Source organism: Lepisosteus platostomus, chromosome 1, assembly GCF_059453375.1.
Source record: "Lepisosteus platostomus isolate fLepPlt1 chromosome 1, fLepPlt1.hap1, whole genome shotgun sequence".
NCBI lineage: Eukaryota > Metazoa > Chordata > Actinopteri > Semionotiformes > Lepisosteidae > Lepisosteus > Lepisosteus platostomus.
In genome coordinates, this window is record NC_142611.1 from 60,388,418 (window position 1) to 60,403,206 (window position 14,789).

The following is a 14,789-nucleotide window of genomic DNA, read 5'->3' on the forward strand; positions in this document are numbered from 1 at the left end:
ACATCCTGTTTCAAATCCCGATCACTGCTGAGGGACAATCTTTATTCAATTAAGAATTTAAGTTGTATACTCTTTAGACTTTTAAATTTAAACTGTGTATTACAGCATGTTAATCATTATACATTAAAAAGCTGGTATATTTTATGAAAGCAGGATTGCTCAGTTGGAAAAAAGTACACAACCTACCACCTTTATCATAAATATTTTAATTATGCAGAAATATTTTATGCATCAAAGTCTTTACCGAAGATATCACTAATAGTATTAATAATGAATGACCTTTGACAAGCTGTAAACTTAAAGTATTACCCTGGTCCACATTCTTTGTAATTGTGTTTGTAAACGAAAATACTTTATTTTTTCATTGACAAAAAGTAACACCACAGCATTTAGTTGATCCGATCACGTATTTGTTTCCAATCATAGAAAGTAAGTCTTGAGAGTCTCCGATTCACCATGCCTTTCACATGCTCATAAGCGATATTAATTTAGGAACATAAACATATTATGTAAACTGTACTGTATATTGCTGGTCTTAGTAGTTTAAAGAAAAAATACACACCAGTATTCCATTTCTCTATAAACATTTTAAGCATCAAAGTCTTACATGTGGTTATTTCCGAAACTTTTTTACGTGCTCCCTCTGACCATATTACTGTACGTTTATATACTTTGTGAAAATTGATCATTTTAACCTTTTCTGCGAATACGCTCATTATTGAATAAAACAAATGCATACTTTTAGAATTGGATTAATAGGGAATATAATATGGATTTGCGTATCTAAATAACTTAATAACGGTATACCGCGAAGTTTGAATGGCTGCATCTGTATGTCCCCATTACCTCTTGCCTTGCAATATATGGTTTAAAGGTTTACTTTTTTTCTCTTTTGTTTGTTAAACTTTTATTTGGATTTTTAATGTGTTGCTAATGTTATGAATTAATAATTATGGTATTAACATTATTTTTTAACCTGCTCAAGAAAATATGCCACTTATTAGAAATTACAGCTGCACACGATCTTGTCATTTTGAAGCAGTTTGAACACTATATTATACTTTTTTGTCTGTTCAGCTCATCAATTAATTTGCAGTTGGATGCGGTTATGATAAGAGGACTTACATAACCAGGGATTTGATTTAAAATCTTTGTCATGCACTGTATATAAGTCTAATTCATCAGTGAGTCCATAGTGTAGCTGAATGAAATGTTATTGTGTCCTTAATATGTTTCTTGTTTATGCACAACAAAACAAAACAGATCAATATCCTCCCAGGTATTACTGTAAATACTACATTTACTACATAGGCTTGACCTCCTGCGTAATTAGTCGATATTCATTTAAAAATATTTCTTCTTTCTGCTTCTGAAGACCTTTGACATTTCATACAATTTCTCACAGGTCCTGTGATCCGGTGAGGATAATGTTATTGACAGGAAATGTGGTGTTACATCCTTAGGAAGTCAAATATTTAAATTAATAGTAAATAAATTCCTTAAATAAAATAAATAAAAAGTTAAACAGTTTCTTTTTCATGATTATAGTCCAAAACAAAAGCACTTCATGGTGTTTCATTGAAATTGTACTATACTTAAATAAATTTCATGAAGGATTTACATCTTAAAGTTTTATTGTTAATTTGAAGTAATCATTGTATTACCTTGAGAAATAAAATGTCGCAACTCTAAAACATTTCTTTTTTTCATAGGAGATAACAACGGATGGCCTCACCTGTTTGACAAATATTTTGGAATTCTGAATAATAATTTTGGAACCAGGCTTGATAAGTGCTGTAAGTATGGCATTTTTGCACAATGAATGTTTGGCCTTTGATAACAGATATTTTACATAAGAAAATCAAACTTTTTATCTTTCATCTAGGTGCTTTAGAAATAATAGAAAAAATAAAAAACAATGCCGAGGAGCACAGCGGGGAGTTTATATTTCAAATACATTGATAGTATATTGGAGTTATTATTTAATATTAAACATATTCACCCCCCTTGGACTTTTTTCACATTTTATTGTGTTACAACATGGAACCATGATGTATTTAACTGAGAATTTTTGCCACTCATCAACACAAAGTACTCTATAATGTCAAAGTGAAAATAAACTCCAGATATTTAACTAAGTTAATTAAAAATAAAAACTGAAGTAACCAGCTCTGAAAAAAGTCCAAGGGGGGTGAATATGTTTGCAAAGCACTGTATTTTAAATTTAAATATATTTTAATATAATGAATTTTAAAACTGCTTATAATATTTCATAGGTTAGAAAATGAAACATCACCATTCCGGAAACAATCTGGGATAATTCTGCTCTAATGCGAGCATCCATGTGAAACAAGGATTAAGCCCTTGCAGACCTAGGAAGAAATGCCGATATGAAGGGCACAAGACAGCTAGTGTGCATATTGAGACATGATGTTTCTATTTGTTGTGCACCATTTTTTAAGTCACTTAAACACTATTGGTGTGGTTGGGGGTGTGTTGTCCTACCCACTCTACAGGTTCTTCATTAGGTGGTCATTCTAGATGATTAGCCTTTGACCATCAGATAACAGGCAATGAGGTGTTGGGCACTTCATTACTGAAGGTGTCAAGATGGACCCAATTTATGATGTCCTGGTTTCTGTTAGAGAGTAATAAAATTACTAAAAAGGTATATGCACAAAACTAAGCCTTGCTGTTACATGTTTATTTTACCTATAACTGTTTTCACATAGGATAACTCTCACATACAGTTTATTGAGCAGTGAAAGGCTGCAGCACCACCTCTGAATTGCTATCACATCATGACATCCTAACTACACCAACTCTTTACAACACAAGGGGCCATTCAGGCCATCTAACTTTTTTGGAAGTAAGCAGCTACTTGAGCAAAAAATCTACCATTTCTAGAAAGAAGCCAGGATAATAACTTTAATTACATGGCTGGTTAGCTTATTCCATGTCTTTGTGTAAAGAAGCACCTGCTGTTCAAAGTTTTAAATACACTCCCCTGTAGTTTTCACTTGCATCCTCTATTTCATGTTTCATGGTTCTTTAATGTTTATAGAATTGACTTTGTCAGTGCCTTTTAGGATTATGAATACTTGAATCAAGTCCCCTGTAGACTTCATGCATTATAACGTTCATTATTTTAGCTTGTCCTTTTGTGCTGTTATAGGACACCCCTTTGAGAAATTCATCTGGTTGCTCTTGCCTGGACAGGAATTTGTATTCAAAAGCTAGAGAGTACAAAAGTAACCCATTCATTCTTAGTGGGATATATTGGCCCCTTACGAGCAATTTATGTGGGCCATTTCAGTGTTTCCACACCTCTGTCACTCACAATCACAAGGTGAGATTTGCCACATCAGTGACTGACTAGTGTCAGCATTATTGCATCTGCTTTAAGAACATTGCAGCATCTGAGTTATTGGTAATAAATAATCACTTATTTACTTATTTAGGTTTTACACAATGCAATCAGGGTCACACAGTACTCTACATAAAATTCCTAGCTTTCTATCATTCTTCATAATGTGCTACATTAATAATTAACCAAGATAGGTGTTTTTTGCTTGAATTAACACTGCAATTCCTCAGGGAATCTAATACAAAATACAATACTATGTTTGCAAATAAGGTGCTTTCAGATGGACTGAAAACATAGAAAGTAAAGACCAAAGTACTTTAAAGTACCAGTTCCTTTTATCACCTTTTGTCTACAAGTTCAAATTCAAGTTCACGTTTATTTGCCATTCCAGCCATATACAAGTATACTGTGGAACGAAATATCGTTCCTCCTGGTCCACTGTGTAAATACAGACAGGACAGACAGGACACTGACATAGAAATTGTAGACAGGATACACATACAGTACACTGGGGGAATTTAAACCCTGTTTCTGGAATTGGAGTGGGTGCAAGTAGATTCCAGGGTGTTAAAGAGCGGGAAGAAGCTCTTACAGAGTCTGGTGGAGCTAGCCTGTACACTGCGATATCTTTTTCCAGATGGTAGGAGGGCAAAGAGTTTTTGGGAGGGGTGGGAGGGGTCCTCTACTTTACTGGAGGCCCTGTGTAAGTAGCGTTTGTGATAGGTGACAGGAATGGAAGGGAGGGAGGCTCCAATGATCTTTTCAGCTGTTCCCACAATTCGTTGCAGGGTCTTGCGGTCAGAAGCGTTGCAATTCCCAAACCCAACAGTGATCCAGCTGGTCAGGGTGCTCTCAGTGGTGCTTCTGTAGAGAGTGGTAAGAATGGGCAGGGGAAGGTTTACCCTCCTCAGTCACCGCAGGTAATAGAGACGCTGCTGTGCTTTATTGGCTAGGGAGGTGGTCTCCACAGGGGAGCCGTTGATGTACAGTGGGGAGTGATCAGCGTGCTTTCATGACAACTGTTATGTTTAAAGATGTTGGGCTACTGAGAATAATTTACCCTTACAGGTTAACAGAGACTCATGAAAACAACTCCTAAATTCACTGTGGTTAAAAAAAGGTTTTCTGTCAGAAGTTGTAGATTGTTCAGTACAATGTTGTTGTCCTAAAGCTGAAAAGAAAGAAAAAGCATATTTAAAGCCAGAATTTTCATTTCTCTTCATGTAGTACTTGGGAGTGTTCCAGGCGAGTGCTCGTGCAGAGGTCTGGAGCTGGACTGTGATGATGCCCAGCTTCAGTCTGTGCCCTCAGTGTCCACAAATGTGACAAAGATGTAAGTAGATCAGCTGAGGAAAGTACTTCCGGAAGGGCAGAGAGCATAACACACTAGGTCTGAAAAAAATACTACCAGCTTAAATAATATCCACCACTTATTTTACAAGTTTATATTTATTAAATTTTTCACTTTTACACTTCAATACTTTGTTACGTAACTGTCAGAGATCACATTTTTACTTTTAATATGCCTTTGAGGAGACTTAAGAGGCAGACGCTCTAGTTGTCAAAAGCTTTATGTAAGTTTGTCACTATTTTAAAATACAGACATAACAGTATTTGTTTTTTTTTTGGCAATGTGTTAAGGATATGGACAAATCGATGCTAATACGTAGACACCTTCATGTAAAGTCTGAGTATGTTTGTTCTGCTTTTATTTTTCCCAAACCTATTATTCTGTCTTTATTACAAGCTAGCTTTTCTAGGTATGCCTGTGCTTTATATATAAACATTAGTATCATTATGTTCCATCTTGGTTGCATTTTGTGTTTCATTTATTGTGGATAGATTTATAAAAAACAAAGATACTGCTAATAGTCATGTGAAAGGAAGATAAAAAAATGAATAGTTCTGAATTTTTTGAAAACATAGTACTATTATAAATAGTATTGACAAGGATAAAGCAAATAGCATGAGTGACAGTAATTACAATTTTTGGCATATTCTAGAAAACCAATTTGGTTTCCAGTTCAGCAATTTCTCTCAAAGGTTTATGCAGTTGTGAAGAAGATTACGTTTTTTTCATTAAAGCATTTCAAGTCATATTTGACCCATTTCAAGTTAAGGATGATGTATTTCCCTATCACACACACAGCTGGATTGATGATTGATGTTCAGACTACAATTACATATGAGCCTACAATAGTAAGCATATCTGTTTATCTTACACACAGTACAAATATTTAGAAAATATTCAGTTCCTTTCAATATTAATATAAATTAATTGTTGATATGAAATTAAATATTAAAATAACAACATTTATGATTTATTCGATATGCTTACCTTTTTGTTCTCTGTTTATGTGTTATTTTGTTCTTGGGACATGCTGTTTGTGTATTTCTGTTTTGGGTATGTAATGTATGAAAGTTATTATTCAACAAGGAGCTATGGGAAAACAAATCGAATCTGAATGTACATTACACCTGCAAGCATATTTGGTGTTTCTTGTCCAATTTCTAAGTCATAAGCAAATATACATATTTCCTATAAAGTATTCAACACTGCATATGAACAATTAGTATCAATATTAGTTGTGCTTTTAGCAGGTCTTTAGCAGATTAAAGCAGCTTTTTCTCTAGAATTTGTCTGTGCTTCTCTCCATACATTTTCCCATGAATCTCAAGAAGCTTCCCAGCTCCTGCTGATGAGAAAGCTACTACATATCAATTGACTTGATTATTAAGTGCATGCATGGTATTAACTAGGTGAGGCAATATGTTGGACTTTTCATCAGTCACAGTCTTTGCATTTAAATCAAAAGTTTCCAGTTTTGTTTCACCTGACCACAAAACCTATTGCCACATGTTTGCAGTATCACTTAAATATTTTGTTGCTGTTGTTTTTAGTAATAGCTTACTTCTTGTGACCTTGCCATAGACAACCATTTTGTAAAGTGTTCTGGATATTGTTGACTGATGCACATTTTTCCCATCTCAGCCAACTCTGAGAACTCTGAACTATGAACTCTGTGATCATTTCAAAACACATGGAGTAACTGGGGTATTGATGACTCATACACATTTTCTCACTGAAGGCCACTCCTTTAATTGTCATTGCAACATATTGAGGTAATTTTGTGGCCCAATATTAGTTTAGATTTTCCACAGCAAAATTGCATAAATACTTATGCAATTATGACATTTCAGTTTTTCTTTTATATTACCTTTCTTATTGTTTATTGTTTTGACTGTGTGGAGTAGGTTTATTAGCAAATACCGTATTTATTAATAATTCAAAGAGTCACGACTACAGGTTTCAAAGTAGCAAAATGAAAACTCCAGGGGTCTGAATACTTTCGTACAGATGAGGAAATGTACACAGTGCATGACATATTAATATGGGAAACTTGAATATTAAATATATTTATCTGAAAAATTAATGACAACATTTAAGCAAAAGTTGAAATATGTGTCCTAACATGATTTGTCATGCAACTCACTCGCTGTTCCACAGTTGCACAGTTTTATTTACATAAGAAAATTTTATCTTCTCGGAAAAATAGATGCTGCTGACTGATATCATACAATTACAGTCACTACTCAATATTAGCTGACTGATGGCCTGTTGTGCAAAGTAATTTATAAAATATGACGACTGTGATATGAAAGGTCTTCTGCCGTACAACAGCTTGTATGGGTTGAATTAGTTACACAGACTACCATTTGTTAGTGAATGTTTAAACAATACACCTTACATCCCACTTGTAGCCTCCACCAAATTGAAAGATGTAGTAAATAGCACAGTACTGTACATCTGGCTTGGAATTCTATCTTGAAATGTGCCTGAAATCCATTTATGAGCAGTTTAAAGGAGTAGTCAAAAGAGGTTTGAGGTATTGCTTGAAAAACAAATGGGCTGGGTGTGTTGAGGTAAAAAGTGATTACATTAAGAAACAAAGTCAATAAATTATCTTATTTTAATGTACTCTATCCAGGTATTTTTAAATAACAGTTTAATATAGGTTGAACAGTTTTATATAGCATTACATATCAAAATATAATTTCTACACTAAATATAGTGTACTGCATTCCTGTGAAAAAACAGGTTTTCAATATATTATACATTTTTTTTACGTTTTGAAAGCTGTAAGATGTGACAATAACATAAAAAGACACAGAGATGACTGAGTGTTATGTCCAGATTGTAAACTAATAAATTATCAATATTTCAGGTCTCTTCAGAGAAATAGGTTAAGGAAATTGAACGCTGATATTTTCTACAAATATCATAATCTACAGAAACTGTAAGTAATCTTTCATTCATACTTTTTGGTACAGTATATTTTACAGGAATTCCTGCAGCAATGAACTCATGCAATAAATCTGCACATGCCATCAATTTATCCTTTCAGTTATGTACTGTGCCAACTACTCGCAAACACAGCTGTACCTTACCTGTATTCAGTACAAGAAGCATGCACTTGATTCTTCGGTTTTATCTATGTTCCAATCTATTCCTTAACTTCCATTCCTGTCCAAGACACCTAACAGGATTATTGTCAGTTGTTGAGATATCTGATTAATAAAAACTTCCTTGAGCCCTCCTAGTCTGGTGTTTGCCCTAGAGCAGGAGAGAATATGGGTGATAAAGACTGTTATTAACCATCTTCTGGAGTATCAATGCTGATGCTAAACCATGAGTGCTTATCCCTACTCAATATCAATGCTCCTTTTGCCATTAATCTTGTAATAATATTGAATCTGTATTCTTTGATAGTAAAAATAACACCCCAAGCCAGCTTACATGTAGTGTTCCACAGGTTCTGTTTTGGGGCCTTTGTTATTTAACATACTACGTTTTGTGCATTGACTTCATAAGCATGGAGATATTATCCACATAATCCCAGAAATTTCCACTCAGATACCTGAGTTCACTTCAGGCTTTGATATTGAAGACTGTATATCTGCCATGAATGTTCAATAAAAAGCATTCCTATCACTAAGATACTTCTCAGAAACTCTAAGTCTAAGTTCTTTTATCCTGGTTTTATAAATCAGTTCCTGGGACCCTTCCTTTCTTAGGATTATTTTGGACAGTAAGGTTACTTAGGACTCTAGAATTTCTTCTGTGGTGAAATCATCCTTCTACCATTTCCCAACTGTCTGTCCTTTTGGACAATTGTTTGGTAATTGTTCTTTTAGCTCTCTTACTAACCCTTTCTGGAATTCCTTTCCCATATGTATGAAATGTTCCTATGCTTCCTTCTACCTGTCTTACTTAGAGTCCACTGTACCTTTTTCATTGGCTTTCCCTTAAAATTAGTTTTAATGTTCAGGGTTGGTGATCATTATTAGTCCAGGTTGAGATCAGGGCTTGTAAAGATCTTAAATTTCCATGCTATCTTGTATGTACTGGGTTACATAAATGTTGATTAGTTTTGTAATCATTTAGCTGCTGTTATTTTCTGTCATTATTTTGTTTTCTTGCAGTTTATGTATTTTAATGCAAAGCATATTTTGAATAATACTATTCTTGAATATGATTGTTTGATAAACAACTTGATTGCTCAATCAAACTGATTGCTAAATAACTAAAATATAAACTTTAGAATAGGTATGTGTCAACACTTCAAATATCTGTAAACACAAACCTGTTGGATGACTTACTATCTAATTGTAAGAATTCCATCATCCCTGAGAGATGACCTTCATTCACCGGAAAGAGTCCATTTGATTGTTGACTTTGATTGGGTATAATCACAAACTATGCCAATGCTATGCTAATGCCAGTGAAAACAATGTGTATACTAATGCATAATTTCTTGTTCTTTCAGAAAATGGAAAATGCTCAAATTTATCATGAACTCGTTGGATACATGCAGAATTTTATTTCTCTATATAGTTATTTAAAAAGCATGCATTTAATTGATACAAGGAGAGAAAAACTCAGAATTACTGTCTTCACAAAGCAATATTCTTGAGATGTTCTTCTTTAACAACTAGCCGACTAATAAGAACAAAAAGAAAAATAATTTGTCTTTTTTGTTTTTTTATTTATTTAAATGTCAGAAAAGTAAAAAAAATGCTTTACTAATTGAATTAAGTAGGAACTATAGGTGGGCATGAATGATTAAAACCCTCTACACCTATTCTGACTTCACACCTCGATTGGCCTCTCTTTCTGTCCCCTGCTCCCGCCTCTCACTCCTCCTCTCTCCCAGCCTCTGTTCTCCCACTACATTACGTTTGCTTACTGCCTTGTCTTTCTCACACCTGAAGAAGGCTCCACGGCCGAAACGTTGTGTTTTCTTTCTTCTTTTTTTCAGCATGGAATAAACCTATTACTTGTTCCTTTGCAGCCTACGCATGCTGACGCAGCTACCCACCTAATTAAAACCCTTACTCCTTTAGCAGAATATGCTAATATGTATTTAATGCCAGCAGCTATATCACCCTGTAACTTACAACTGGCCACCCACTAAAGCTAAGGTCAGTACCTGGTACCTGGTACCAGTACCTGAGCCTGGTCAGTACCTAGATGGGAGACCTCCTGGTAAAAACTAAGGTTGCTGCTGGAAGAGGTGTTAGTGGGGCCAGCAGGGAGCTCTCACCCTGTGGTCTGTGTGGATCCTAATGTTCCACTATAGTGACAGGGACACTTGTAAGGATACCCTAATGAGGAGATATGGATCCTGTGCAGCCACAGGAGTAGGTGGTAGACACTGCAAAAAACAATCCGAATCAAGAGGCGAGATCATTGTCAATGGGAGTAAGGAAGGTCGAAATCCAAGACAAATACTGGTGGCAAACAATCCGAGAAGAGAGGCGAGGTCATGGTCGAAGGGAGAAAGGGAGGTCGGAATCCAGGACTAACACAGGAGGCAAACAATCTGAGTCTAGAGGTGAGGTCCAAAGTCAAAAGGCAAAAGACAAAAGGGGTAGTCAAAAATTCAGAGTGACACCAGGTTTAGTAATTGCCAGGTAGAGCTCTCAGGGAGTAAACTCAATACCGAGCAGCAAGAAGCGGGTTGGAAAGGCTTAAATACTGCAGCATGCCGCACGGTAGGGCGTCTGGTGTTGAGTTAACACATGCGGTGGCGCTTATAATTATCGCCCTGCTGCTGGCACTGATTAGCTCTCTTGGGGGCTGATCTGGGCAGGTTGGTGGTCGTGACAACACTATACTGTAAAAAGGTGCTACCCTTTGGATGAGACATAAAACCGTGGTCCGGACTGTCTGTCGTCATTAAAAATCCCAATGTGCTTCTTGAAAGGAGTAGGGGTGTAACCCCAGCATCCTGGCCAATTTTCCCATTGACCTTTACCAATCATGGCCTCCTAATAATCCCCATCTATGAATCGGCTTCACTACTCTGTTCTCCTCCCCGCTGATAGCTGATGTGTGGTGAGTGTACTGGTGCACTATGGCTGCCGTCACATCATCCAGGTGGATGCTGCTCATTGGTGGTGGTGGAGTCCCCATTACCTGTAAGCGTTTTGAGTGGAGTGTGCAGAAAAATGCTTTATACGTTAAAGGAATTATTATTATGACCAAATAGTCAGGACTTTGTTTTAATATGTAATCTGAAGGATGACACCTCTGACACTTCTATAGTACAATGTATTGTACTATACTAATATACTAATATAGTGACAGCCTTTGATCATCCCAATGCAAGCATTGGTTTGGAAATTATGCTGCAGAGGGAAGAATTCCATGCCATCAAAGAATACCAGAAAGAAATATCTTGCACATCATTGTTTACACGAAAATGATCTGTATACTCAATAAATGAGCTCTTCAGAAGCAACAGAGAAATGAAATCACTTTCCATCAGAGCATGATGACTTTTCAGCAAATTAATGTAAGACTGCACAGGGCTTGGATTACAATGACACAATGTCAGGAAACCCTGAAAAACACATAGCCAACTTTCTTTTTTAACCTTAGCCCACCAAAACATTTGTGGGACCCACTTACAAATGGCTTGAGTAGGAGACGACCATGACTGGCTAGCCTTCTTCAATTGTGTGTGGCTGCACAGGAATATTATATCTAAGCATTAATATTCAAGCATTATGATAATAAGGGATTTAATGCAACATCATAATTCCATTTTATGGAACATGGCTTGAGTTTATTTTACTGGCATAAGTTAAGAGATTAAATACTATTTTATAAAATAAATCTCACTTTTTCCCCCACTCATCCACAGATGCAGAAGTAACTGTGAATGTTAAAGACAGCATATGAAAACTACATTCCAAGAAAATCCTACTTAAATATCACAATGTCAGATGGAGTTAGCTTTATCTCATTTAAGAAGCATTAATAAATTATGTAATGGTTAACCTACATAATATATTAGGAGCCATAGTGCTTAAAATAAACTATTAAACAATTAAAAACGGTATTCTACATTGTTATAAAGACTAATTTTAGTTTTCCATACATAGAAAAAAGTTTTTATAAAGCAGGATTAGTAATACGTCAAGGTGCTGTGTGATGTTTCTATCGTAACATGCTTTACTATAGCAAAATTTGTTTACAGCAAAACAAAAGCAAATATTTTTTTCTTATCCTTTCCCAACAAAATGTAATGTTTTGTTGTTTACAGATAATTTAGTTGTTCTGTTTCAGTTTAATTGGAGTTATTACAAATGTTTCATGCTTTTATTTTGGTCCATAAAATGATACATGGTCTTAAAACGTAAATATTGTTACAAGTTGGGAGGTGAGAGAAATTAAGTTAAAAAGGCAAAAATTTAAAAGGTGAAATCAGGACCTGACACTGGTTAACCCCTTCCACACCTGAAGAAGGCTCCACGGCCCAAACTTTGTGTTTTCTTTCTTCTCTTTTCAGCATAGAATAAACCTATTAATTGTTCCAATATATATTTACACTTTATTTAATATTACACATATTTAATATTAACAAACATACATTCTTTTTTCTTTTTTTTATTATTTACAATAAATGTGATAACGTGGGCCCCACTTTCCACAGAACCAATAAATAGATCTCAACTGAGGCACAAATACTAAAGACTAAAGAGAGAACCTCTCTCTTGTTAAAACGGGGAACCTACCACCCTATTCCAAATAATGCATCTAACTTCAGAAAACGAGGGATGTGCCTCTCTGCACACATCTTCCATTCACCCCAGTTGCATCTTTGTAGCTGCCTCTCTGGTTCATTCTTTATAAGTAAAGGGAGTCGTGACAGTACTGATCTTCGGTTTGTGCTGTAATCTTCTTATGCAGGCAGGTTAAAGCCAACGTATTAAGTGCACTACTCCTCTATACCTGTCAGCTCATTTCATTGTAATTAGACTTTGACAAAACAACTGAATTAAATCTAGTGGAGGCTCAAAAATGGCCTGAATTTTTTCTACCACAGGGCATGAATAACTCTTCTGAGCAGAATCCGTGAGACATCAAGGATTGCTTCATTAGAGAATTTTTAAATACTTAAGAAAGCCATGCTACACAAGGTTTTATGTGTTGAGAATCTTCCGGCAAATGAATCTAAATATATGTTGCAAAATGCAAAATTAAATATCCCAACAGTGCCCTTGACATTTCAACAGTCTGATCTCCAGATCTGAACTCCACTAAAGGTAGGAGGAATGTTGATTTGATAAATATTATGATCTGACTGAGTCCATTCCAAACCTTCGTGCATTATAACTGGGCATTCTGCAAACTGCAAAGTTCCCCTGAAGATGTCTGGAAGATTTTGTTTTTATAAATTCTGCTATGTGCAGTATAAATTCGCAATTGCAAATCATTTGCAGTCTAGTAATGAGAATATTTTATTTTTTACAAAGGTAAAAAATGTGCACAGAATTTGTACTGGTACCAGCTGCTAACATTCTAGTAAATTTCATATATTTCCATGGATTTCCATATGAGACTTAAATGGTAGTTAAATCTGATGGAGAAATCCTAATGACCCACAGGTGTTCTGCATTCCACCAGGAATATTTAGGAGGCTGCCAGAGAAAAAAAGCCTCATTCTGTCCAAGACTCAAAGGACAAATAACCTAATGCCATATGCAATCAGTTGTGCAATTAAACATATTAACTGAAATATTCATGTGAGAAAAGAAAGATAAAACATTAATTAATGTCAAATTCTATTTTCATAATACAATTGCAGATTGATAGTATGGTAGTTAATGCAGAGTATAACACCAGAAAAAAAATAGCATCTTGTTCTAAATTCCTTAATAAATGCAGCTGTTTTAGAACCCAGTGTATGCGTACAAGATATATTAATAATAATAATTAACCAATAATAATAAACTGACCAACATAAATACAGAAGCAATTTTATAATAATAATAACTTACACTTACTTTATATAGCGCTTTTCTGGACACTGCACTCAAAGTGCTTTACAGGTAATAGCGACTCCCCTCCACCACTGTGCAACATCCACCTGGATGATGCGACGGCAGCCATAGTGCGCCAGAAAGCTCACCACACATCAGTTATTAGTGGGCAGGAGAACAGAACAGAGTAATGAAGCCAATTCATAGATGGGGATTATTAGGAGGCCATGACTGGTAAGGACCAATGGGAAATTTGGCCAGGAAGCCGGAGTTACATCCCTACTCTTTCCAAGAAACGCCTTGTGATTTTTAATAACTAAAGAGAGTCAGGACCTCGGTTTTACGTCTCATCCAAAGGACGGTGCATTTTTACAGTATAGTGTCCCCATCACTATACTGGGGCATTAGTACCCACATAGACCGCAGCATGAGCGCCCCCTGCTGGCCCCACTAACACCACTTCCAGCGGCAACCTTAGTTTTTCACAGGAGGTCTCCCATCTAGGTATTGACCAGGCTCACACCTGCTGAGCTTCAGTGGATTGCCAGTCGTAAGTTGCAAGGTGACATGGCTGCTAACTATATTTATATAATTTTCTGTAAACAAATATTTCTTAATTGTTAATGTATATTATTTCCCCTTTTGTTCTGGTGCAGTGACCATGCTTTACAGAGCCCCTAACCACACCTAATAAGATATTCTGTAGTTACACTACTGAAATGTGTTATACCTGCTCCCTGTGTGTAAGCAGTGTGTTGCTGGTCATTGTAAATAGTGAAGCCTGAACACTGTAACACTGGGGAAATTTAAGTATTTTTATGAGTGGTATGAAGTGTTATAAGGTAGAATTATAGAGCTGACACCTGTTCTTTTACAAGAAAAGTATACGTATTTTAAGTATAAATTCCATAAATGCAATATTTATAATATTACACAAGATCAGAAACCTTTTCCATTGTGACATTTAACGATCCTTACAAAGGGAACTGAATATGTTGACTCATTTCAAATTCTGAGATTATGTAAAGCCTATTTTTAAAGGACATGACTGTGTGTCATCTGATAGGAAATTCAGTGTCAAGATTCTGCA

At 35.6% G+C, this 14,789-nt stretch overlaps 1 protein-coding gene across 1 annotated transcript in view; it reads left to right on the top strand.

The window, feature by feature from the left end:
* rxfp1 (relaxin family peptide receptor 1) overlaps positions 1-14,789 on the top strand; it is a 59,330-nt gene that overhangs the window by 23,004 nt on the left and 21,537 nt on the right. Inside the window, exons 4-6 of the mRNA XM_088633285.1 lie at positions 1,713-1,796; positions 4,595-4,700; positions 7,594-7,665. Of these exons, the coding sequence (XP_088489411.1) occupies positions 1,713-1,796; positions 4,595-4,700; positions 7,594-7,665 (262 nt within the window). The remainder of the gene's footprint in view (positions 1-1,712; positions 1,797-4,594; positions 4,701-7,593; positions 7,666-14,789) is intronic.